Source organism: Conger conger, chromosome 5 (genome assembly GCF_963514075.1).
Source record: "Conger conger chromosome 5, fConCon1.1, whole genome shotgun sequence".
Classification (NCBI taxonomy): Eukaryota; Metazoa; Chordata; class Actinopteri; order Anguilliformes; family Congridae; genus Conger; species Conger conger.
The window spans coordinates 6,140,407-6,166,308 of NC_083764.1; the positions used below are offsets into that span (position 1 = coordinate 6,140,407).

A 25,902-nucleotide genomic window follows, 5' to 3' on the forward strand; every position below is an offset into this window, starting at 1 on the left:
ATCTGACCTCCTGACTGACCGCGTGACCTCCCTGACTGACCGTGTGACCTCCTGACTGACCGTGTGACCTCCTGACTGACCGTGGGTGTATGTCTGTGTGGGTGTATGTCCGTGTCCGTGTGTTTATCTCCCTGTGTGTGTGTGTGTGTGTCCCTCTCCAGGAGGATGGGGATCGAGGTGACGAACTTCGGGGCGAGCTGGCGCAGCGGGGCGGCGTTCCACTCGGTGATCCACGCCATCCGGCCCGAGCTGGTGGACATGGAGCGCGTGCGCCGCCAGACCAACCGCCAGAACCTGGAGGAGGCCTTCTCATTGGCCGAGAACGAGCTGGGGATCCCGCGGCTGCTCGACCCGGAAGGTACCGGAACACACGCCCCGCTGAACGAGCGCGCGGTCCGCTCTGGGTTACCGCCCATTGTGGAGCGTTAGAGTTCTGCCCGCCGCGAAGGACGGACTGGATTTACAAAAACTAGGATATCGTAAATCTGTGTATAAAACTCTTTTTTCAAATTTTTGTTTTACAATAAACCACTTCCTGTCACTTTTTCTGGAGGGTGGGGCTTCAAGACTTTTTACTCCAGAGCAGTTCTGGCTGCTAGCAGGAGGCTCGGATGCTGTTCGCATTGCGGTGCTTGCCGTGGGTGTTTAACATGTCCGGCCATACCCGTTCATGAATATTCATTAGGCCACAGCCAATCAGAGCGTGGCGTGGCGGAGTTACCCTGCTGATGGTGAAGGGCACCTCGGGGTTTTATCTGAAAGTGATGACACAGGGCAGAGCGTTCGGTCGAGTTTATTAGCGTGTTTTCAGGGCCATTGGCTTGATGCCTGCTTTATGTGTCGGTGATAATGTAATGGAGTCGGCACAAAGGTTGACTGTTCATCGTTTTAGTCAAACGAAATGTACTGTCAATAGTTTATGTGTGCGTCTGTGTGTGAGTGTGTGTGTGTGTGTCTGTATGTATGTGTGTGTGTGTGTATTTGTGTATATATGTGTGTGTGTGTGTGTGTGTGTATATATATGTGTATGTGTGTGTTTATATATATGTGTGTGTGTGTGTGTGTGTGTGTGTGTGAGTTTGTTTGTGTATATATGTGTGTGTGTGTGTGTGTGTGTGTGTATATATATGTGTTTGTGTGTGTTTATATATATGTGTGTGTGTGTGTGTGTGTGTGTGTGTGAGTTTGTTTGTGTATATATGTGTGTGTGTGCGTGTGTGTGTGTGCGTGCCCTTGAATGCTCTTTATTCCCCCTGCTGGTTTCATACGGATCACACCTCTCAGGAGTTATAAAAGGAGTTATGAATATTGCAGCCATTTTGAATAATGAACAGGGCCGCGCACAGGGGAAGCCCCGGTTTGATAATCCACCGTTGCTCCAGAGGCTGTTTAAAAATGAAACATCATTCTCTCTCTCTCTCTCCCTCTCTCTCTCCCTCTCTCTCTCTGTCTCTCTCCCTCTCTCTCTCTCTCCCTCTCTCTCTCTCTCGTACAGACGTGGACGTGGACAAGCCGGATGAGAAGTCCATCATGACGTACGTGGCGCAGTTCCTGAAGCACTACCCGGATCCCCACGGCTCGGAGACGGACGGAGGACAGGACGAGGAGGTAACGCTCCTCTTCCTCCCGCGCTCTTCCTCTTCCTCTTCCTCTCTCTGCCGCCTCACCCCACCGTTATGTTTTCCATTTGCGGTGGATTCACCAGGTTATTCACCCAGGATAGAACCAGGATCTGCCGTGAAGCTCACCTAAGCTCTGTAATGAAATCGAAAATTATGAGTATATTTAGTATACTTACTGCTGTGTTTGCTTTTAAGAAACACAGGCAGGTGCAACTTTCTGTTTGTTGCATCTTTTTGGGCCAGAAAAAGGTCTTGCTTGGTCACGTGCTGCATCAGATCTCTATCCAGGCTGAACAGGAACGTTGAATCCCGTGTTTTCCCGGGAATAGGAATGAAAAGCCTGGGTTGATTTGGGAATTTTGTTTTGTGATGCTATCGCTTCTGGCACTCTCGCCCCGTTTAAACCCATCCCCGAGGGATTCTCGCTTTTCACTCAGTCCAAATCTTCCATTCTGATTGGATAACTTTTGGCTTTGAGTGGCCAATAATAACGAAGGATGTACTGGAAAGTCTGTTGGAGCTGCAGCCTCTTGGACCTGATGTGTGAATCCTGAGAATTCTCCATGGTGGTGGTTTATAGGGATTCGCTTGATCCATCAGGATCTTTGAATATTTATTTGGTTTGGGTTTTTTTTTTTTTACCATACTTGAATCAGATGCAAGACCACAACCAGAAGAAGATATGTTTTTTAGATGCATTCATGTGCGGTTATTTCAGTTACAACCTGCCATTGTTGACCGCCATTTCATTCATCAATAAAATACTCACAGACAGATTGTACGTACGATGTACGTACACACACACAGATGCTTTAAATACACACATAGCTGCTGAATCATTAATCAAAGTGTTCCTCTGATACTCTGAGTTTATACTAAGGCTTAGTGATACAGCAATGTTTTGTTTATGAATAATTTACGCGACATGTATTAAGCATAAGCAGCACTTGACCGATAATGTAAGCTTTTGATAGTAGCGACCGCGGAGCTAATTAGCGAGCGTGAGCAGCTATACCCGCGCGGTGATGTCATAGCAGGCTGCACGTTCTCATTAAAGCATTACCCTGCTGTCACCACCTCTTCTGCAACCGTTTTAATTAGCTTATGTTTGCTGTTCTCCTCACCAATCACGGTGGCAAGAAGTTCTTCACCTCTGTAAAAAACAAAACGTGAGGAGTAAACGCACGGTGTAGTTTAGTATAAGGTGCTGGTGGTCGGAGTCGTGCACTACAAGAAAATAATGAACGCCGCGCACTTAAAGGTCCCATATTGTGGATAAAGACACGCCTTGCCTTGCTATGTGGATTATAAAGGAGTTGTAGGTGCTATAAAAACAGTGTGAAAGTATCAACACCCACGGTCTCCAAAATAGATCCACAAAATCCGTATGAAGAAACTCTGCATTTATATAAGCTATTTGAACTTCTGCCACTTTATGACATCACAACTAAACACTCATTTGCATATGTCCTCCTTCGACAAATCCAAGCGCTCGGCACACACAGAGTTCTAGCTACCCAGCCAATCAGAGCAGTGGTTAATTGATATTAATGAGCCTTAAAGACACAGTCATTAAAACATCCTGTTCCTGGTAAACGACACTGGGGAACTGCCTTCTTATCGATGTTTGGTTCAATTATCATTTCTCAAATTGATTCCACGTTATGTCTATTGCGATCTTCACCTTCAGCACAGTTGGCTCACGAGGTCACTCTTGCATTGATCGTTTTACTTTCCTTCACCAGCTGGCAGGCTTGCCTCATCCGTGTCTGCTTTCTCTCTCTCTCTCTCTCTCTCTCTCTCCCTCCTTTTTCTCTCTCTGTCCATCGCCGTTTGTGTTGTGCGTTGGTAGCTGCTTCTCGGTTCCGTCCCGACATTCGCTCTTTCTGTCCCCACGTCCCAGGTAAGGAGCCCTGGGTTTTTCGGGATGTACCACGTACCCCGCCCCCCCTGCCCCGTGGCCTGTTTTGTGGTGGTGACCTGTCTGTGTGCGCGATGTCTGACCACTTCCTCTCGCATGTGTCTGTCTTCTTTCCTCCTTCCTTCTCTCTCTCTCTCTCTCTCTCTCTCTTTTTATCGACTGACGCCTTTCGTACGTCTTGTGTCCGCATTCCTCTGTGTGCCTTGCTGTCCTTGACAGTTTGGTCTTGACCCACGAGACATAGAGCAAATGCTAGAGGTATGTGTGACTCGAGGTAAATAAGCGGTCAGATGTTTCTTGGTCCTTTTTTTTAAACTAGCTTTCGTGGTCAAGAGGGGTAGGCTGGGAGCAGCGATTCTGTAAACGAATCGGACCTGGGTCAAATACGTGACTGTTTTGGATTCAAATACTTTTCTGTGCTTGGTTGACCTTGCCTGCTGAGATTGAGCCAACCAAGAGGACCAGTGGGCGGGATTAGCCCTTCATGAGAGTATTTCATAGGTTCTAATACACCAGACGAGCTCAGTAAAGTGTAGAAAAGTATTTAAATCCAAAACAATTACGTATTTGACCCAGGTCTGAAATGAATGCATCTTTTTTATTCTTTGTTTCTTATTGTTGGAGCCCATTGTTATCGTCCTTATTTATCTTTGCTTTGGTAATGAAATGGTTATCCTGGATTTCCAGAATGTGTGTATGAACCTCCAACACTCCCCCCATCTATGTGGTCCTTCTGAACCCTTGCACAAGTAATCCTGTTCATGGAGGGTTGAAACAGCATCATTTTACTGTTTTATATGGACAAAATCTTTGTAATTCTAACATTACATTTTCACAAAACAATTGTACCTGTATCCCTGGATATGATGAAAGCAGAAATCAGCCCCCATGAACAGGATTGTGATTGTTACACTTTATTAAAACCTCACCTCTTCAGTGGTTCTGTGTTCTATAGGCCTTAAAGGTATATTATGTGACCTATTTGTCTTTGTTGTGACCTGATATGAAGTCAAGAAAGAGCCTGAAAAGTGCTTATTTTTCTTCTTTACCTCTTCTGCTCTTTAGCAGCGAATAATTAGCACGTTGAACTTTTTGCTTTCGACAGTACAACGTGTCAAAACAAAGAGGAATCACACAGTGTGCCTCTGAGGCTGGATTGGGGTGTGTGAGGTTGGGGAGTGTATCTGCTGTTTGGAGTGCGAGAGTGACGGGGTCGTGACCCCTGGAATGGGTGGAGCTACCGTGCATAGCCTTGACTGGACTCACAAATTCCTGGGATTCTGATTGGCTCGTAGGAGTCAGGTGATTGACAGCTCGCGGTAGCTCCTCCCCGTTCTCAGGCCTTGTGAATCCTGGTTGCGCCGTGCCTAATCGGGCAGTTGCATGGCTGACTGATGCCATTCGATGCACGTCAATCCAACTCCCTCCCCCTCCTCCGAACCCACTACCCCCCCCCCCCCACCCCCTCCCTCCCCCCGCAGAGAGAGCAGCGTAAGGTCCTCAGGGAGATGAAGACCTGGCTGGAGCAGCTGGAACGGGACGTGGGCCGCGCCCAGGGGGCCGAGGGCAGCCTCACCGAAAAGTACCAGGTGACCACGGCAACCGGGACGGCGGCCATTTTGGTTTCGGTTTTCCTAACTGCGCAACTATGTTTTTGTATGGGACTTTTCATCCAAAGCGCTTTACAATTAATGCCTATCGTTCACCCGTCCGTTCACAGACACACGCACACTCACGTGAAAACGGCAACTGGCTGCCATGCGAGGCACAAACCAGCTCATCAGGAGCAATTGGGGGTTAGGCGTCTTGCTCAGGGACACTTCGACATGCCCAGGGTGGAATCAAACCTACTGCCAGATGACCACTCTTACCCCCCGAGCCAAATTTGTCCCCCTATTCATATTCAAATTTCACAGTCTTCAGTGTTAATGAGAAACATTTTTATTCGTAGTCCCAGCATTTTGTACCCCCTGCCTACAGCGTTTCTGCACATGCTCAGTGCATGCAGCTCTTTCCCGACACTGTTGCCGTGTCAACGTGTACAGGGGACGCCTGTCGTTCCTCGCGTTCCTCGTTCGCACCCAGACCCCGCCTGGAACCGGGAAATATTCAGCGTTAAACTTTTTAACGCGCCGTCTGGGCGCTGAAATGCGCATGTAAAACAGGAACAAAATGTAAACGCAGTTAAAACCTCATTGATGTGTGACCGGGTGAATGTTTCTCACTTTATTATTGATGATGAGGTCAGAAACTAGTGGCTCTTTGAGTGGTTTTATGTGCCTATGTGACAGTTTGCGGTTCTGTTGTACGTGAGTTTGTCTGTGTGTGTGTGTGTGTGTGTGTTTCTATGGAATTATAAGTTTCTATCCGAGAGTAGTTTCAGTTTTGAGATATTAAGCTTCAGAGCTTTCACATCCGAAGACAGCAAAACTGAAATGCAGGGCAGTTATTCTTAGATCAAAATTACAGATACCCTGAAATGTACACTATCAAAGTCAACATATTAAATATGTTGTTCATAATTGCCCTATAAACAACATATTTAAGACACTTAATTTTTGTCAAAAATATCAGTTAGAACCTTAGAATTTAAACGTCTCGGTGTGTGGATGTGTGTGTGTGCGCATGCATATGTGTGGATTTGTGGGTTTGTTGTGCATAATTGTGTGTGTGTGTATGTGTGTGTGTGTGTGTGTGTGTGTGTGTGTGTGTGTGTGTGTGTGTGTGTGTGTGTGTGTGTGTGTGTGTGTGTGTGTGTGTGTGTGTGTGTGTGTGTATATAATCATGGGCGGCCTGTAGCGTAGTGGTTAAGGCACATGACTGGGACCCACAAGGTCGGTGGTTCGATCCCCGGTGTAGCCACAATAAGATCCACACAGCCGTTGGGCCCTTAAGCAAAAAGGCCCTTAACCCTGCATTGCTCCAGGGGAGGATTGTCTCCTGCTTAGTCTAATCAACTGTACGTCGCTCTGGATAAGAGCGTCTGCCAAATGCCAATAATGTAATGTAATGTAATGTGTACGTGTGTTTACCTGTCACGCGCTCTCACACACGCTCCGCTCTCTCGCAGGCCTTTAAGACGTTCCGCGTGCAGTTCGAGGTGCGGAGGAAGCAGGCTGACGGCCTCCTGCAGCCGCCGCAGAGGGACGCTAAGCTAACGGTGGACCAGGCGCTGGTGAAACAGGCCTGGGAGCGCGTCTCTGCCAGGGTGAGCGCGCCACGCCGAACACCGTCCTGACTGCAACAGGGTGCACTAAGAACATAGTTCCCATTCAGCCTCCCTTGAAAGCCATTTGGCCTTAAATTGAGTGTAACAAGCTATTAATGCAGCAGTTTCTGGAGATACTCAAACCACCCTGTCTGCACCAACAATCATTCCACAGTGAAAGTCACATATCATATTTCTTCCCCATTCTGATGATTGATGTGAACATTGACTGAAGTTCTTGACCCATATCTGCATGATTGTATGCATTGCACTGCTGCCACACAGTTGGCTGATTTGATAATCGCATGAATACGTAGGCGTACAGGTGTTCCTAATAAAGTTCTCAGTGAGTGTATATTTCTTTATAACAGTTAAGGCAGCAGCTCTCTGGCATATCTTGCTTACATTTCCTGCTAAGCGCTATGCGGCAAATGACTGCTTCTGAACCTCATAAATATATTTCAGCTGCATTAATTGAGCCAGAGTTTGGCTGAGGCTAAGCAGCCAGCATCTATACGTGGGCCCCAGAACCCAAAGGCCTGCCTCGCAGGGATAATTCTGTACAGAAACCACACAGACGTTCACATATCCGGACCAAAATAGCCACGGAAGAATCAGCTAAATTGCTGTTTGCATTGTTTGGGGACTTCACTTTATTAGAATCTGGTTTTTAATGTCAGCTCTGTGCCCACACACTCGGGACTGCAGCCCTGAATACCTAAGCTTGGCTTTGCCTGTTCTCAAGGCTTTTCTTCCCCGCGAACAAAAGACCTGCATTCCTCCCGATTCCTGTATTCATGAGGCGTTCCTTCGTCACCAGGCCTCCGTTTTGCGGTAATTACCACTCCAGTGGATATTAAGGGTCTCTTTATTACGCGGAAGGTATTTGACGGGTTCCATTTTATTCCGGTTTATACCCCTTCCCCACACTTCTCCCCTTTGTGGGAATCTCAGTGCTGAACAATACAACAGTCATATCAACTGTGGTTTTTATTTAATCAACAGTTTTCCTTGGCTTTGACTTGACTTCTCCGCAAACTCAGTTTGCCAAGTTGGATTTTAGTGATCGCTGAATTGTGTTTGTCAAGAAAAGAAATGGTCTTACTCTTATCTGTTAATCAAAGTCAAGGACTAAAGTTGATTAAACCCCAGCCTGTAATGATTCATGAAGCATGTACCGCTGAATGTGTATTCTCATATTAAGACTCATATTCGGTGCGCTTTAACTGTAAAGAATTATAGAGTTTATGAGTAAAGTGTTTTTATCACTTTGGTTGTGTTTAGTATTGTTGAAATACATACGATGGTTTATTATTTTGTATCTAGATATATTCAACCAGTATGAGACATAGTTAACCTAGTGCCATAACTACCGTACAGTATGCATTCATACTCATAACTCCAGCCTGGTATTTGGGGCTGTCGTTTAAAGCTAGTCGGCCTGTCAGTCTGAGCCGGTCCCCCAGATAGCGGTAACGTCATCCCTGACCTGGTTTGGCTGGGCCCAATCGGATTCCTCTCATTGTTTTGGGTGGTTGTGGAGGGTAAGATCGGGGGCCTCCACTGTGCTATTCTGGGGTTCTGGGAGAGAGAGAGAGAGGTGGGGAAACAGAGAGAGTTTTGTTATGAGAGAGAGAGGGGGGGGGGCTCTGGAATGTTCTCTGGCTGTTACCCAGAAGCCTCTGCTCCAGAGCTGAGTGCGTTTAGCAGGGGTGCGGCGAGGCTTCCGGACGTTTCCGCACCGTACTCACGGAGCACGCCGGGCACTCAGGACCGGGGCGTCTCAGGAGGGGCCCGTAGTGGGAGGCGCTGTGCAGGACAGGAAGTGACATCACGCTGGGCGTGTCCCCGCAGCTCCTGGACTGGCACATCCAGCTGGACAAGGCCCTGCCGGCGCCGCTGGGCGTGATCGGGGCGTGGCTGCACCGCGCGGAGCTGGCCCTGCGGGAGGACGTGGCCATTCAGCAGGCTCATGAGGAGACGGCTAATGCCCTGCAGAGGACCCTGGAGCAGCACAAGGTACGCACGCACGCACAAATTCAGGCATGCACGTCCATACGCACACATGCACACATGCACACCTGCACATGCACATGCACACACACGTACATACGCATTCATGCATGCATATACACACACGCACACACATACACATGCACATACGCATTCATGCATGCATACACACACATGCACACACAAACATACAGGTGAATACTCATACACACATTCACACGCACACATACAGTATACACATATGTACACACTTGATCACGTTTTCACAGCACACAAACGCTATCAAACTCTCTCAGGCATGAACACTCAAACACATGCATGCATGCACTCATACATGTGCACATATGTACAGACATCACATGAGAACACACACACGTCATTTTCAGCGATATGCTATCAGCAGACGTGTATAGGGAACAGTTATTCACAGTCATGTCTTGTGAATAATTACTGACTGTTAAATTGTATACTAATTAACATTTTTCTCCATCAGTTATGCTGAAGTGTGACAGTGTGTGAAGTCTATACTCTAACACTCTGTATATGCACGTGTGGCTGCGTGTGTATGTGCGAGCATGTGTGTGTACATGTGTGTGTGCAACCATATGTATTTGTGCTTATTTTTGTACTCACATGTGTGTGTGTGTGTGTGTGAGTGTGTGCTGATATGCAAAATGTTAATTAATGTTTTACTAAATGAAGCATTTTAACATGATTACGGTCCCTTTTATACATAGTGACATGTTAGAAAGGAATCTGAATCATATTACATCTCTATGGCATATTCAATTCTTATGATCTCAACATGAAATGCAGTTGTGAAGTACATTATACAGTATGTTAAAGAACACATGTATTTTGTATATTTTTTACGAACATTTTGCACGTGTGTGTGTGTGTGTGTCTGTGTGTGCGTGTGTGTGTGTGTGTGTGTGTGTGTGTGTGTGTGCAGGAGGTGCTGAAGAACCTGGAGGGACACAAGCAGGCCTTTCAGCAGATTCACAGAGACCGCTCGGTGAACGGGGTCCCCGTGCCCCCCGAACAGCTCCAGGACATGGCCGAGAGGTGAGCTCTGCACCCCAAAAACATTATCTGTACCCCCCTCCCTTCCCTGCCCAATGGTCTCCTCCAAGTGCTTTACACACACTTCTATATAATCACAAGCTGGGTCAATTACCTAATTGTTTTGGATTCAAATACTTTTCTGTGTTCAACTGATCTTGCCTGGAGCAATTGAGCCGCCCCAAGAGGACCAGAATTTGCTCTTCAGTAAGCATTCATTTAAAAATATTCAAGCATAAAAACTAATGATCTGGTTTTTTTTTTGGTTTTTTTTTGTTCAACTGACAGATTCAATTACGTTTCTACGTCGTCTCACGTCCACCTGATCAAACTGGAATTCTGGGAAATGAAGTACCGACTGCTGGCCTTCCTGATGCTGGCCGAGTCCAAGCTCAAGTCCTGGATAATCAAATATGGCCGCCGGGAGTCGGTGGAGCTTCTGCTACAGAACTACATTGTGAGTCTTGCCTCCTTCCTCCCTCGCTGCATTGCTGTGTTTCTCTTGTGGTCCACGGATAAACTGTACAAAAGGCCCTTATTCCGTGGTTCTCAGACTGCGGTCCTAGGGTGGCTACCCTGGTGTAAAATCCAGTGATGATCAGCTTGACATACCAGGTCCCAGCAGTTTCAAAACCTAGCTTGAGCTGGTCAAACCATGTAGAGTATGGAGCTGGTCTAACTGATCAACCAGCTGCCAGCTGTTTCAAAACCTAGCTTGGTCAAACCATGTTGAGTATGGAGCTGGTTCCAACTGGTCAACCAGCTGCTAGGTGTTTCAAAAAACCTAGCTTGAGCTGTTTTTTTCAGGAGGGTAGTGGGAAAAGGTTTCTCAAAAGCACATTAGTGATATTCTCTTCTCGGCTACAACCCTGTTCCTGGAGATCTACCGCCCTGTCGGTTTTCATTTCAACATTAATTTGGCACACGTGATTCTGCTAATTAGCAGCGCGTCATGATCTCTGAATGAGGTGTGCTGTGGTGGGGTTGGAATGAAAACCTGGAAATCTACAGTACAAACCAGGACGGTACTGTACTGTAGATCTCCAGGACCTGAGCGGGGCGGACCTGGTCCAGCTGGTTCTCTCGTCTGTACAAGCTGCAAGGCTTTGCTCACACAAATAGGTCCACTTTCGGAATTGAAGGTAACATTGTGCTTGTGAAACATCGACAAATATTAGTTTAAATGCATTCTACCTAGAGCTTTGTATTCAGTTCAAGGGATAGTGATGGCAGAAGTTTGGGAACTACTGCCAGAATGTTTTAATTGATTTGATTGACGATATTCAGCTGTAGTCGTACAGTATACTCTGACTTTGTGACTTTTGCCGGTGACGTCTTGGCCCTTTTTCCGGTTCCTGACAGACATTCATCGAGGGACACAAGTTCTTTGAGCAATACGAGACGACGTACCAGACTCTCAAACAAGCTGCAGAGGTGTACGTGAAGTCTGATATCTCAGGTAAGCATGAAACCGCCCGTCCTCTGCTGATTGGATGCTGGCACTGGCTGCCCTGAGAATGTGCTGTTATGCCATGTTTTTATATTGATTGATTAATAGACCTGGATTCATTAATGGCATTTGGCAGACACTCGTATCCAGAGCGACGTACAGTTGATTAGACTAAGCAGGAGACAGTCCTCCCCTGGAGCAATGCAGGGTTAAGGGCCTGTATTGCGGGTACACCGGGGATCGTCCCAGTCACCTACCTTAACCACTACGCCACTACAGGCCGCAATGGAACTTGACTGGTGCATTTGAGCCTGCAAGGAGGAGCGGGGTTTACACCCTTGGGATCATTTAATTTGTTCCAATACATCAGGCAAGCCTAGTCAAATGCAGAAAGCATTTGAATCCAAAGCAAATAATATTTCAATCCAGTTCTGTTGATTAATACTTTACGATTTTGATTAATTGGTCTCTTGAGGATCGTTTTTTAAGCCGAACCTCGACGCACACAGCGGGTGGCTGTGCTCGTGTGGGTTCTTTAGGCCGAAACTGCAGCCTCAAGCTTTATTGCACGACAGATGTGGAATTATGGGATAGCGTGCATAAGCCATGACTATGGCATGTCACGGCATCAAAATGAAAAATTCCTCACCGTCAGCATTCCCTGTCCTTTGAGGAATGTGGAGTAGTCAGCGGTTTCTTCCATGTTCCGTCTCATTCGCAAGTTCCAAGCTGTTCCCGTTCCACCACAAAATTAAATTTTCCTCATCCGGACATGGGGGTAGGGATCGAATCCGTTTGCTCCAGTATTCTAGCCTAGCGGTCGCGCAGGGCTGAAGAGGCTAACTGTTGCTCTGGTGTTCTAGCTTAGCGGTCGCGCACGGCTAAAGAGGCTAACTGTTGCTCTGGTGCTCTAGCTTAGCGGTCGCGCAGGGCTAAAACGGCTAATTGTTGCTCTGGTGTTCTAGCTTAGCGGTCGCGCAGAGCTAAAAAGGCTAACTGTTGCTCTGGTGTTCTAGCTTAGCGGTCGCGCACGGCTAAAGAGGCTAACTGTTGCTTTGGTGTTCTAGGGTTTGCGGTTGTGCGGAAAGGTAAGGTCCAGTTGTGGTCACGCACGGGTCGCACGTGAAAATCAAGTCCGTTATTTGCACAGCCACTGGTGTGAACCCGGTCATCCGCTAGACAGGGTTCGAACTCTAACTCACAGCATGAGAGGAAAGATTCAGTACTGTTTCACTTCCAGCTAACCCCTGTCTGTCCAATTATATGTGTATTTCACTCTTAAACATGATCTTCACCGTTGGGACTCACTGTACTATTAATGTTGTGCATGATATGTTGAATATGTCCTCTATTCAAGACTAGAATCACTGTCTGTCTGTGTCAATGTCTCCTTCTTGTCACCCCTTGTATTAATGTAATGATGATGTCTGTTAAAAATACTTTTGTTTTACTGTAGTGCACTTCTGCCGAAAGAGGCGTCCTTTAAAAAGCCTCTTATTTCCTGTTCTCTTTCACACTGTGCTTTGAAACAGATACTGTGCAGGAATCTCTGTGTTATACAGTTGAGGATAACAGAGTTGTTATGTGATTAACATCCAGTGACAAGTTTCAGTCATCTGAACCTCCCACGGAGTGTTGACAGTATGTGTGAATAGTTGTCATAGAAACAAGATGGAACACTGGACACTCAAGCCTGTTAGCCAATGTATGCAAATAATGGAGTGATAATTATCAAAAAGGCACAATAACTGTGGCATGATTTATAATCACTTTTACTGTTTATAATGCTACTTCTACTACTACTACCATGTTTTTGGGGTGGAGAAGTTGTTCACTAGGGGGTTTAAGGGGGTTGTTTTGGTGTGGATTGTGTTGTTCTCTAAGAGGGTGTCTGTTGGGTGGATTGAGAGACGGCCCTCCCTAACGGGGGTGTTTTTGGGGTGGATTGAGAGAAGCTAACGGGGGTGTTTTTGGGGTGTATTGAGAGAAGCTAACGGGGGTGTTCTTGGGGTGGATTGATATTGAGGTGTTTCTGGGGTATACGGGGGTGTGTATTGAGAGACGGCCCTCCCTAACGGGGGTGTTTCTGGGGTATGCGGGGGTGTGTATTGAGAGACGGCCCTCCCTAACGGGGGTGTTTCTGGGGTATACGGGGGTGTTTCTGGGGTATACGGGGGTGTGTATTGAGAGACGGGCCTCGCTCACAGGGGTGTTTCTGGGGTATGCGGGGGTGTGTATTGAGAGACGGCCCTCCCTAACGGGGGTGTTTCTGGGGTATACGGGGGGGCGTACTGAGAGACGGGCCTCGCTCACGGGCTGCTCTTCCCCCCCGGCGGTCCCAGCGGAGGAGGGCGAGGGCGTGAGTAAGTTCCTGACCGACACGGCGGCGCAGTGGAGGAACCTGGCGGTGGAGGTGCGCAGCGTGCGCAGCATGCTGGAGGAGGTCATCTCCAACTGGGAGAAGTACAGCAGCACCGTGGCCGGCCTGCAGGCCTGGCTGGAGGACGCCGAGAAGATGCTCAACCAGCCCGAGAACGCCAAGAGGGTACGGGACGGGGGGGCGGGCCAAGAGGGTACGGGACGGGGGGGGACAGGGGGGATGGGTCACGCCAAGAGGGTACAGCACGGGGGGGACAGGGGGGATGGGTCACGCCAAGAGGGTACAGCACAGGGGGGACAGGTCTCTCACACAGGGCTGGAGCTGAGTCCAGACTCACACTCAGAGACCTATAAAGCTTCTCTGAGCATATATTTATTGGGACAGTGGGCTAAAATAGGGCAAGAACTGACTTCAGATTCACACTCAAAGAACTGCTCTTATATTTATACAGCATGTCTGTCAGCAGAGTTTTGCCTTTTAGTTCTTAGTGGGTGATGTCAGTATATAGACTGCAGCCTGTAAGTATTTGGCCAATACCAAATTTTTTGTGATTTGGGCTCTGTATTTCAGCACATTGGATTTAAAATTAAACAGCCAAACCCGCTCCTTGGCCAGCACTTCCGCTCTGTAAAATACGTAAATACTGCATTCAGTCTACATTACATTAATGGCATTTGGCAGACGCTCTTATCCAGAGCGACGTATGGTTGATTCGACTAAGCAGGAAACAATCCTCCCCTGGAGCAATGCAGGGTTAAGGGCCTTGCTCAAGGGCCCAACGGCTGTGTGGATCTTATTGTGGCTCGACTGGGGATCGAACCACCGACCTTGCGGGTCCCTGTCATGCACCTTAACCACTACGCTATAGGCCGCCCCCAGTCTATATTCAGTCTTTCTCTCTGTCTCTCCCTGTCAGGAGTTTTTCCGGAACCTTCCGCACTGGATCCAGCAGCACACGGCCATGAACGACGCGGGGAACTTCCTGATCGAGACGTGTGACGAGACGGTGTCGCGGGACCTGAAGCAGCAGCTGCTCCTGCTGAACGGGCGGTGGAGGGAGCTGTTCGTCAAAGTCAAGCAGGTCTGGAGCGTTCACCTCACCCTGCTGATTCACCTGGACCCGCTGATTCACCTCACTCTACTGATTCACCTTGACCCACTGATTCACCTCACCCTACTGATTCACCTCACCCTACTGATTCACCTCACTCTGCTGATTCACCTCACTCTGCTGATTCACCTCACCCTACTGATTCACCTCACCCTACTGATTCACCTCACTCTGCTGATTCACCTCACCCTACTGATTCACCTCACCCTGCTGATTCACCTCACCCTACTGATTCACCTTGACCCGCTGATTCACCTCACCCTGCTGATTCACCTCACCCTACTGATTCACCTCACCCTGCTGATTCACCTCACTCTGCTGATTCACCTCACTCTGCTGATTCACCTCACCCTACTGATTCACCTCACCCTGCTGATTCACCTCACCCTACTGATTCACCTCACCCTACTGATTCACCTCACCCTGCTGATTCACCTCACCCTACTGATTCACCTCACCCTGCTGATTCACCTCACCCTACTGATTCACCTCGACCCACTGATTCACCTCAACCCGCTGATTCACCTCACCCTGCTGATTCACCTCACCCTACTGATTCACCTTGACCCGCTGATTCACCTCACCCTACTGATTCACCTCACCCTGCTGATTCACCTCACCCTACTGATTCACCTCACCCTGCTGATTCACCTCACCCTACTGATTCACCTCACCCTACTGATTCACCTCGACCCACTGATTCACCTCAACCCGCTGATTCACCTCACCCTGCTGATTCACCTCACCATGCTGATTCACCTTGACCCGCTGATTCACCTCACCCTACTGATTCACCTCACCCTACTGATTCACCTCACCCTGCTGATTCACCTCGACCTGCTGATTCACCTCACCCCACTGATTCACCTCACCCTGCTGATTCACCTGGACCCGCTGATTCACCTCACTCTACTGATTCACCTTGACCCACTGATTCACCTCACCCTACTGATTCACCTCACCCTACTGATTCACCTCGACCCACTGATTCACCTCACTCTGCTGATTCACCTCACCCGACTGATTCACCTCACCCTATTGATTCACCTCACCCTGCTGATTCACCTCACCCTACTGATTCACCTCGACCCACTGATTCACCTCAACCCGCTGATTCACCTCACCCTGCTGATTCACCTCACCATGCTGATTCACCTCGACCCACTGATTCACCTCACCCTACTGATTCACCTCACCCTTCTGATTCACCTCACCCTACTGATTCACCTTGACCCGCTGATTCACCTCACCCTGCTGATTCACCTCACCCTGCTGATTCACCTCACTCTACTGATTCACCTTAACCCACTGATTCACCTCACTCTGCTGATTCACCTCACCCTACTGATTCACCTCACCCTACTGATTCACCTTGACCCTACTGATTCACCTCACCCTACTGATCCACCTCACCCTACTGATTCACCTTGACCCTACTGATTCACCTCACCCTGCTGATTCACCTCACCCTACTGATTCACCTCACCCTGCTGATTCACCTCACCCTAATTAAAGGTCATTGGTTGAAAATCGGTTGTAATCGCCACAGCCAATGGCGTGGGGGGCTTCAACGTCAGCGCATTCACAGAAAAGGGGGAGGGATAAACAGTGTTGTGGTTTGAGGGTGTTTGTTCCTGCTATTCCTCTCTTGACCGTTAGCAGTCCAAAATGACCAATTGTACCTATGTACCTTGTACCTATTGTCAGTGTTCTAGAACTCCATTGCATTAAATCATTATCACCAGTAGTGATTGTTACATCAGCGTTAGAATAATCGGTTAAGAACATTCTAATCACATGTACACTGGACAGGGTGAATGAACAGAGACGCTAACGCTAAATAGCGCCTGCCCTTTGACCCGTGACCCCTGACCCCTGCGTTACCCCTCTCAGTACGCCAGGGCGGACGAGGTGGATAAAATGCGTAAGGACTACCAGGACGGGATCTCCTCCCTGAAGAGCTTCGTGGACACGGCGAGCGAGAAGATGACCGCGCCCGTGCAGGTGTCCTTCCTGAACGTCCGAACGTTCGTCCAGGACATCGAGGTACCAGAGGCCATCCCCCCCTCCCTCTCTCTCTCTCTCTCTCTCCAAAATAACCCCCTGTGGTCCAGACAACTCACTTACCATCATTGTATCAGGACACTTAGGGCCTGATTTAAGAAGACCTTTAGAGTGCGCAGAACCTTCTACATGCAAACTCAATACCATGACCAATGATCGGCTGTGTTATTCGTTTTACATTGATTTAATTGTGTCGGTACACTATACACAGGTATTATACCGTGCTCTGGGTGTGGGGGGGGGTAGTCACATTTTTGGGTGCGTTCCTGGAATGCCTAACAGGTGTGTGTTATGGTGTGTGACCCCCCCACCCCACAGGACATCAAACACAAGGTGCCGGCCATGGAGTCTCAGTACAAGATGGCCACTCGCAACGCCCAACTTCTGACCAAGGACACCCCGCAGGAGGAGGTCGCACAGATGCTGGCTGCCATGGCAACCATCAAGGAGCAGCTGAGCAAGGTGAGCGGGGGCCATGTCAACGTCAGAGCTGGAGGGGGGGGGGGGGGGGTGGGCGGGGGGGGGGGGCCGCGTTTCAACCCCCCCACAGCGCCTCTCTCTGCGCGCCCGTCGCCGGGATACAGAAAGGGCACATCGCCACGGAGACCAGGGCACCCATCACTCTCTGCTTTTGTTCCCTTGGTAACGGGGTTGCGGTTGCCAGGGCTTATTTACCGCTGATGGGTTGCAGGTTGGGAGAGGGGCGGGGGGGAAGCGGCTCTGTGAAATTAGGACACGGAGGTCCGTTGTCTATAAATAAATTTGAAATGGCCACCGCTGTCAATCTGCCTGGCATGAACCGGCTTCTGCACTTACTGCTCAATGAGCTGTCCAGCCAAACACTTAACCTGGGTTTCCTGTTTCACATTTATATTGTCGAGCTGAACTGACAGCAAATATAATAATGTGCATCGTATTACCCGCTTTGGAGAGCAGGTCGTTTATGGAATGTTTGTTTTTGTCAGCATTCTAAGTCAAGTCGGTGTTCTAGAACTCCACTGCTTTCAGTCACTAGTAGTGATTGTGACATCAGCATTAGAATTTTCAGTTGAGAACATTCTAATCACATATTTGTGATCTCACACCTTAAAGGCTTAATTACACGTGAAGTATTTATCATTTCCCCGAGATCAGTCCGAGTGTGACTGACAGTCCCCCGGGTGACGATATCAAACCGCTTATCCTTCGGTTTAAATGGGTTTTTGCGGCCATTCCGATTGGGCCGGTTGACGTTGGCGACTCTGTCCAATCAGATAAGGGAGCGGTACCTGCCCCTGCTGCGGGAGGCCCAGGCCCTCCTGTCTCCGCTGGAGGAGATGGAGAAGCAGATCAGCGGCTTCTACCAGGCGCTGGAGAAGGCTAGCCGCATCACGGCCGCCAGGGACTCGGAGGCCTCCGCCGACTTCAAACACAAGTGCCAGGTGAGGGCGCGCCCTACCTCCCGAGAGACGACACCAACAACGCTTATACGGCGCCTTTCTCAAGGGTCACAACAGCAAGAAACATACAACAAGAATGCCAAAAATACAAGTAAAATACGGAACCAGGGAGAGGAGTATTTTAGTTTTTTTAGTTGTTTTTGTTTTTTTTACACAAAGTCTTGTCAAAAATATATTTTCTTATATTTTTATTTAGTGTCCCTTGTATTGCTGGCTTCAGTATAGTAGAGCATATGGTTCTTGAGATTAGGACCAGAGAAGTGTATCCCCTACAGGGGGCAGTAGTCATATTTGGGGTGTTATACTGAGTGTCCTCCTGTCCCAGGACCTGCTGACGTACCAGCAGAGCTGTAAGAACTGCCTGTCGGTGATGGAGAGGCACCACCAGACCGTGCAGAGGGCCCTGGGGAGCACCAAGACCCTGCGGCACTTCGACAAGTCCCTGCTGCAGAAGAGAGTGCAGGACCTTCAGGCCACGCTGCAGGTCAGAACCAGCGCCGTACCGTCCAATAGGAGGCTCCGGGAGTGGTCATGTGATCTCTGCCTGCCACGCTACAGGTCAGAGCCAGCTCCGTGCTGTCCAATAGGAAGCATGGGGGGGAGGTCAGGTGATCACTATCTGCCACGCTGCAGGTCAGAGCCTGCTCTGTACTGTCCAATAGGAGGCACCGGGAGAGGTCATGTGATCTTTGCCTGCCACACTACAGGTCAGAGCCAGCTCCGTGCTGTCCAATAGGAAGCACAGGGGGGAGGTCAGGTGATCACTATCTGCCACGCTACAGGTCAGAGCCAGCTCTGTACTGTCCAATAGGAGACACCGGGAGATGTGATCTCTGCCTGCCTCTTTCTGTTCAACTGTGAATGGGACTGATATGTGTGTCTGTCTGTCTGTCTGTCTACATATGTACGTCAGTGAATGAGATCGATGATTGCCTGGTTGATTTAGAAGTTTCAATTGCTTTTATTGATTCAACTTTTATTGATTGTACACTGGACTGTGACTACAGTAATCCATGTTTCAGTGTTATCGTTGTTAATAGACCTTTCATTTCAATCTGCCAATCAAAGCACTGTTTCCCTCTACACTGGTCCTTCAGGTCATATAATAGTAATAATATTTCCATTTGATTGAGACAGTTTTTATGGGTTGCAGTCTGTGGCCTAGATTCAATATTTGTCCTTAATTTTGACTTGTGTGTGTGTGTGTGTGTGTATGTGTGCATGTGTGCTTGTGTTCATGTGTGTGTATACGTGTGCTTATGCTTATGTGTGTGTATAAGTGTGTATATGTGTGTGCTTGTGCATATGTATGTGTGGCTGTGTATGTGTTTGTGTGTGTATGTGTGCTTATGCGTGTGTGTGTGTGTGTGTGTGTGTGTGTGTGTGCACTAATGCATATATATATTTGTGTGTGTGTATGTGTGCTTATGCGTATGTGTGTATGTATGTGTTTGTGTGTGTGCATGTGTGCTTATGTGTGTATGTGTGTGTGTGTGTAGCGGATTGATTGCAGAGGGTAGCTGAGATCAGCAGGCTCTGTCAGTAGCGTTAGCCTAGCGCAGGGCACAGGAAGGTTCTGTCAGCGCTAATAAGCCCTTTGATCCGGGCCTCAAACGGGGGCCGGAGTCTGGGCCTCGCCCTGTTTCCCTTTCATGCTGTGCGTCCTGTGATCTGGAACTTTCTCTTCAAACACGGGCCCACCTTTCATCCGGTCGTGTCTCATTACAGACCCACACGCCGGTCACTCTTCCCCCCCCGTTTCCATTAGCCTGCGTCCATTAGCCTAATTCTGTCTGGGATTCTGGGAGTTTTTTTTTTTAGGGCAACAGTAGGGTGAATTCACTCATTACAGTTCTGATATCCTTCAACCTCCCTCATAATTGCTCTCAAGGCCATTAGTGCGGAAAATAATGACAAAGTCTGCAACGCTTTTGAAATGTGTTGATACCTGGGCTCTGGGCTAACAGGAGCGTGTGTGCTCTTAAGTTTGAAGGATTTAGGAGCGTACAGCACAAATGCATCCCATTTTGTAGATGTGCCCTGACATTATTTCTCCGGTTAACACACATCAATTTTCTGCAGCAAATGCTCCTGAAATGGGAGCACCGTCGAGCGCTGATTACTACCCCCTGTTGCCGAGAACAATTACCTCTTTTAGAAAGAAAATGTAATTTTGTAGCATTAGTGTTGTTGGGTAAAAATAATTTCGCGACGATTCTTTGGCCGGAAACATACGCGAATGCAGACACTTCGAGTTAGGCGAAGTCGATTTAGTGCTCCTTTGCGTTCTTAAATGTGTCATCTCAAATTCTTAACGCAACACGGGCGTGAGCTGCAGTGTCAAACGTCGCAGCGAGGGGGCGCTCTAGCAGGCAACAATAGCTAGATGAAGACGTCTTCTACAATTTGTGCTTTTGTCCGCTCGGTCTTTCACAGCTGACCTGGAGCACCCCCTCGATGACTCGGGTTTATTGCCCCCACAGGGGCATAAGGAAGCTTGTTGAGTGTGTGCAACCGCTCCGTGCGTTTGCAGCCTGTCGGCCTGGCGTTGCGTTCACGGATTGACGCGGGGCGTGTGTTGTGCGTGACGGGGTTGTTTCTGGCGCCCCCTGCAGGCCATGGTGAAGGAGGCGGCAGAGTGGCGGAAGCACCTGGAGGCCAACAGCAGCCTGATGAAGCGCTTCGAGGAGTCGCGCCTGGAGCTGGAGAAGGTGCTGAAGACCGCCCACCTGGCCCTGCGGGAGAAGGGCAACCCTGAGGAGCTCCTGAAGAAGCACACCGTGAGAAACCGCCCCGTTCTGCCCCGTCCTGAACGGCCCCCGCCCCGTTCTGCCCCGTCCTGAACGGCCCCCGCCCCTTTCTGCCCCGTTCTGCCCCGACCCCGTCACCCTGCTCCGTTTCACCTCTCCCACCAGACCTGAGTTCAAATAGTATTTGTTTTGGATTCAAATGCTTTTCTGCATTTGACTAAGCTTGCCTGGTGTATTTGAACAAATGAAATGATCCCAAAAGTGTAAGCACCGCCCACCCGCTCCTCCTCGCCGGCTCAAATGCACCAGGCAAGATCAATAGAGCACAGGAAAAGTGTTTGAATCCGAATCAAATACTATTTGAAACCTGGGCCTCTCGCTCGCTCAAAGGTTCCGTAGACAAACGCATTACCCTGTCAGCTAAAGGCAAAATCACCCCAAGACCTTTAATTTAAGGGTTGCGACACCAGAGAGGTTGTAGTCATGGTAACCTGCTACAAGGCCGTTTTCTTTACCACACCTCACCAGTGTACTAACTGAACTGCACCCGCTACACATGATGGGGTGTTGGTATATATATATATATATATATATATGAGCGTCTGCCAAATGCCGTTAATGTGATGTAATATGGGCGGCTCCGCCCCTCGGCCTGCGCTCTGTGACCTCACTTCCTGTGTCGCGGGGCAGGAGTTCTTCGGGCAGCTGGACCAGCGGGTGCTGAACGCCTTCCTGAAGGCGTGCGACGAGCTGACGGACATTCTGCCCGAGCAGGAGCAGCAGAGCCTGCAGGAAACCGTCCGGAAGCTCCACAAACAATGGAAGGTCAGTCCGCCGTTCCGGGACCAGATAGCATTCCCAAATTCCCACAGTGACACGCTTCCCCCCCCCCCCCGCAGTGCAGTAAGCGAATAGCGAGCGAGACCGGGCTCACTGCAGCAGAATTTCCTAAACTGACCCCCCCCCCCCTTACCCCACAAACCCCCCAGTGGTCATGTGAGGGGCGGTGGTGGGTCACAAGATGCACATGGGGAAAAAAGAGAAATGAAATGAAAAATGAATGTCAGTACATTTAACATGGTCATATAAAGTGCTCACTGTGTGTATGTCCAACTGTATAGATGGATACCATGTGAAAATAACCCCAGGACATGTGGTTGCTGAAGCCAGCAATGGCGATCTGCTGCAGAAAGTTCCCTGACCAAACTCGCTCTGTGCGTTATAAATCACTGGTTCCTGAGGCTCTGTGCGTTATGAATCACTGGTTCCTGAGGCTCTGTGCGTTATAAATCTCTGGTTCCTGAGGCTCTGTGTGTTATAAATCTCTGGTTCCTGAGGCTCTGTGCGTTATAAATCTCTGGTTCCTGAGGCTCTGTGTGTTATAAATCTCTGGTTCCTGAGGCTCTGTGCGTTATAAATCTCTGGTTCCTGAGGCTCTGTGTGTTATAAATCTCTGGTTAGCTGAGGCTCTGTGTGTTATAAATCTCTGGTTAGCTGAGGCTCTGTGTGTTATAAATCTCTGGCTCTCTGAGGCTCTGTGTGTTATAAATCTCTGGCTCTCTGAGGGTTTCTGGTGTCCCCTGCCCCCCCAGGACGTGCAGGCGGAGTCTCCGTACCACCTCCTGCACCTGAAGGTGGAGGTGGAGAGGAGCAGGCTCACCGGCTCCCTGCAGGAGTGCCGGGCGGAGCTGGCCCGCGAGAACAAGGCCCTGCCCTCGTCCGGGAGCGAGAGGCTGGTCAAGGAGCATCGCGTGAGTGAGGCGGGGAGGGGAGCGATTGTGTGTGATCGGGAGTGTTCAGACCATCGTCCATCATTGTTCTTATGACTGGTTCATAATAAGCACACTCAGACAGGCTTCACCAGAGGCTCTGAACCGTGTGAGTGAATTGCGTGGAGCGTAATAGAGTGTGCGACTATCTTCTTCTTTTTACGATCGCTCGCTGGTCTGCAGCTCGTTACAGTTTTGGGTGTATACGTCTTCCTGCTCCATTCAAACAATGTACCTTTAAACGAGCTGGCTGTCAAACACTAGAAGCGGTTAGTTTACACGTCTCATCTACGTTTCACCCACTCTGGTGCGAGAGCGGAAGACGCGACCGAACGATGACGCAGCGTATTTTTCCCTCACCAGGCCTTCTTCCGGGAGAAGGGCCCGCAGGCCCTGTGCGAGAAGAGGCTCCAGAACATGGAGGACCTCTGCAAGAAGCTTCCGGAAGGCGACTCCGCCCACCGCACCACGGAGGGCAGTAAGAAGGCCCTGAGCGAGGTCAGAAGTCAGATCGACTCCACCTACCAGAAGCTGCAGCAGCACCCGGACAAGTGGAAGGAGTTTAACTCCAGGTGAGGACCGGCGTTGGCGGGATGGTGTCATCTTCACGGGTTCCCTGCCAGAGGAGGGGCTCTCTCTCCATTGCCAGGTTCCTCCTGAGATTTCTTCCCGCTTGGGGAACTATATCTTGCTATATCTTTTCTCCACAGTGGGCAGTTTTTTTTTTTTACCTCATGTGTTTTGCTATTCTGGGGTTCTGGCATGGTGTTTACCCTTTTCCTTTTTAGCCATTTTGCAAACTGGGTCCGTAAACTAAAGTCCTGTTACTCAAATCATGGTCCTTAACAGCAGTTGTTCTGGATAAGAGTGTCTAGTAAATGTCTGTAATGTAATGTTCCAATTAGTGGAGATTGGGACAGACCTGGTTTTCAATTGGTGGAAATGGGAACGGACCTGGCTTCTCATTGGTAGAGGAATAGGCCCTGTTTCCCGTCGGTGTAGATAGAAAAACACTGCAGTAACGTCATTAGGGGAATTGGTGTAAAAGATATTGTCACAGCCAGCATAAAAATGTGCTTGTGCTAGTGTTTAAGTCTGCAGAAACAGGTGAAAATGTGAACATATGGTTATTGTTAACGTCTGCAGAGATAGGTGTGAATATGGTAGTGTGGTTATTGTTAGAGTCTGCAGAAACAGGTGAAAATATGGATACAATGCATCTATGGTTATTGCTAAAGTCTGCAGAGATGGGTGTGAATGTGAGTGAATGTGGTAGTGTGGTTGTTGCAGAGATGGGTGTGGATGTGAGTGAATGTGGTAGTGTGGTTGTTGCTAAAGTCTGCAGACATAGGTGTAATAGTGAGTAAATGTGGTAGTGTGGTTGTTGTTAGAGTCTGCAGAGATGGGTGTAATAGTGAGTGAATGTGGTAGTGTGGTTGTTGCAGAGATGGGTGTGGATGTGAGTGAATGTGGTAGTGTGGTTGTTGTTAGAGTCTGCAGACAGGTGTAATAGTGAGTAAATGTGGTAGTGTGGTTGTTGTTAGAGTCTGTAGAGATGGGTGTAATAGTGAGTGAATGTGGTAGTGTGGTTGTTGCAGAGATGGGTGTGGATGTGAGTGAATGTGGTAGCGTGGTTGTTGCAGAGATGGGAGTGGATGTGACAGCACTTCTCGGTTTTTGTACCCAGGTTCTCGGAGCTCTCGGCCTGGCTCTCATCGAAGGAGAGCCAGCTCAGGCTCCTGAGGAACAGGGCCAGCGACCCCAGCAAGTACGGGCAGGTGAAGAGCACCATCGAGGTGAGGGTACAGTACACACACTCACACACACTCACACACACTCACACTCACACACACTCACACACACACACTCACACACACATACGGGCAGGTGAAGAGCACCATCGAGGTGAGGGTACAGTACACACACTCACACACACTCACACACACACACACACTCACACACACATACGGGCAGGTGAAGAGCACCATCGAGGTGAGGGTACAGTACACACACTCACACACACTCACACACACACACTCACACACTCACACACACACACACACACACACACACACACACACACTCTCCCTCACACACACATACGGGCAGGTGAAGAGCACCATCGAGGTGAGGGCTGTGCTCCCTTAAACTGTCCACACACTCACACACTCACTCACACACATACACACTCACACACACGCACACACACACACACACACACAAACTCTCCCTCACACAAAATCACAGACACATTCATACACTCACAGACATACACTCACATCCTCTCACACACACTCACAACCTCTCCCTCACACACATACACATACACACTCACACACACACTCTCACAGAAACTCTCGCTCACAAGAACACACATACACTCTCACACACACACACACTCTCCCCTACACACGTACACATACATACACTCACACACTCACACCCTCTCACATCCTCTCACACACACCCTCTCTCTCTCCCTCTCTCTCAGGAGCTGCGGCGTGACGCGGAGGAGCAGGAGGGGAACCTGGGCTGGCTGAAGGCCCGGCTGGCTGCCCTGATCGAGGTCTGCACCGACGGCGAGGCCAAGAAGCAGGGCGCCGCCCTCACCAAGCTCTCCGCCGACTTCAAGGCCCTCATCTCCTCCCTGTCCGAGGTACGCCTGGGCCCTGTGCTGGAGCGGAGCGGTCCTTCTGCTGTTACCGGCTACCAAGGGTTCTCTTTACAGGTTATCCAAGGCTACGGTGACTGGTGGTTACTGCTGACTGTTAATACTCATTACCAGGGCCTATGCTGTATGAAGCAGAGCTGCCCAACCCTGTTTCTGGAGTTCTACTGTCCCTGTTGATTTTCATTCCAATCCAAATTTGGCACACCTGGTTCTACTAATTAGCAGCGAGAGGAGATCTCTAGCTGTTGAATGAGGTGTGCTCTGTTAGGGTCGGAGTGAAACCCTGCAGGACAGTAGATCTCCAGGAACAGGGTTAGGGTTGAGCAGCCCTGGTGTACAGCATCCCAGCCCTGGTCCCAATGATGGTGAAAACACAAAAAGACCCCTTTCAATGCCAGGAACCCCCCTGAAAACACCCCTGAAGTAGACAATGCTGCTTCCC

General features: G+C 49.2%; 1 protein-coding gene across 1 annotated transcript in view; it reads left to right on the top strand.

Annotated features, from left to right (window-relative positions):
• LOC133127991 (nesprin-1-like) overlaps nt 1-25,902 on the top strand; it is a 207,698-nt gene that overhangs the window by 24,322 nt on the left and 157,474 nt on the right. The window contains exons 7-26 of the mRNA XM_061241165.1: nt 162-358; nt 1,496-1,608; nt 5,025-5,132; nt 6,614-6,751; nt 8,606-8,770; nt 9,717-9,829; nt 10,115-10,283; nt 11,189-11,285; nt 13,619-13,821; nt 14,573-14,737; nt 16,661-16,813; nt 17,150-17,293; nt 18,085-18,252; nt 18,596-18,754; nt 20,886-21,050; nt 21,711-21,845; nt 22,613-22,771; nt 23,153-23,361; nt 24,477-24,585; nt 25,281-25,445. Of these exons, the coding sequence (XP_061097149.1) occupies nt 162-358; nt 1,496-1,608; nt 5,025-5,132; nt 6,614-6,751; nt 8,606-8,770; nt 9,717-9,829; nt 10,115-10,283; nt 11,189-11,285; nt 13,619-13,821; nt 14,573-14,737; nt 16,661-16,813; nt 17,150-17,293; nt 18,085-18,252; nt 18,596-18,754; nt 20,886-21,050; nt 21,711-21,845; nt 22,613-22,771; nt 23,153-23,361; nt 24,477-24,585; nt 25,281-25,445 (3,034 nt within the window). The remainder of the gene's footprint in view (nt 1-161; nt 359-1,495; nt 1,609-5,024; nt 5,133-6,613; nt 6,752-8,605; nt 8,771-9,716; nt 9,830-10,114; nt 10,284-11,188; nt 11,286-13,618; nt 13,822-14,572; nt 14,738-16,660; nt 16,814-17,149; nt 17,294-18,084; nt 18,253-18,595; nt 18,755-20,885; nt 21,051-21,710; nt 21,846-22,612; nt 22,772-23,152; nt 23,362-24,476; nt 24,586-25,280; nt 25,446-25,902) is intronic.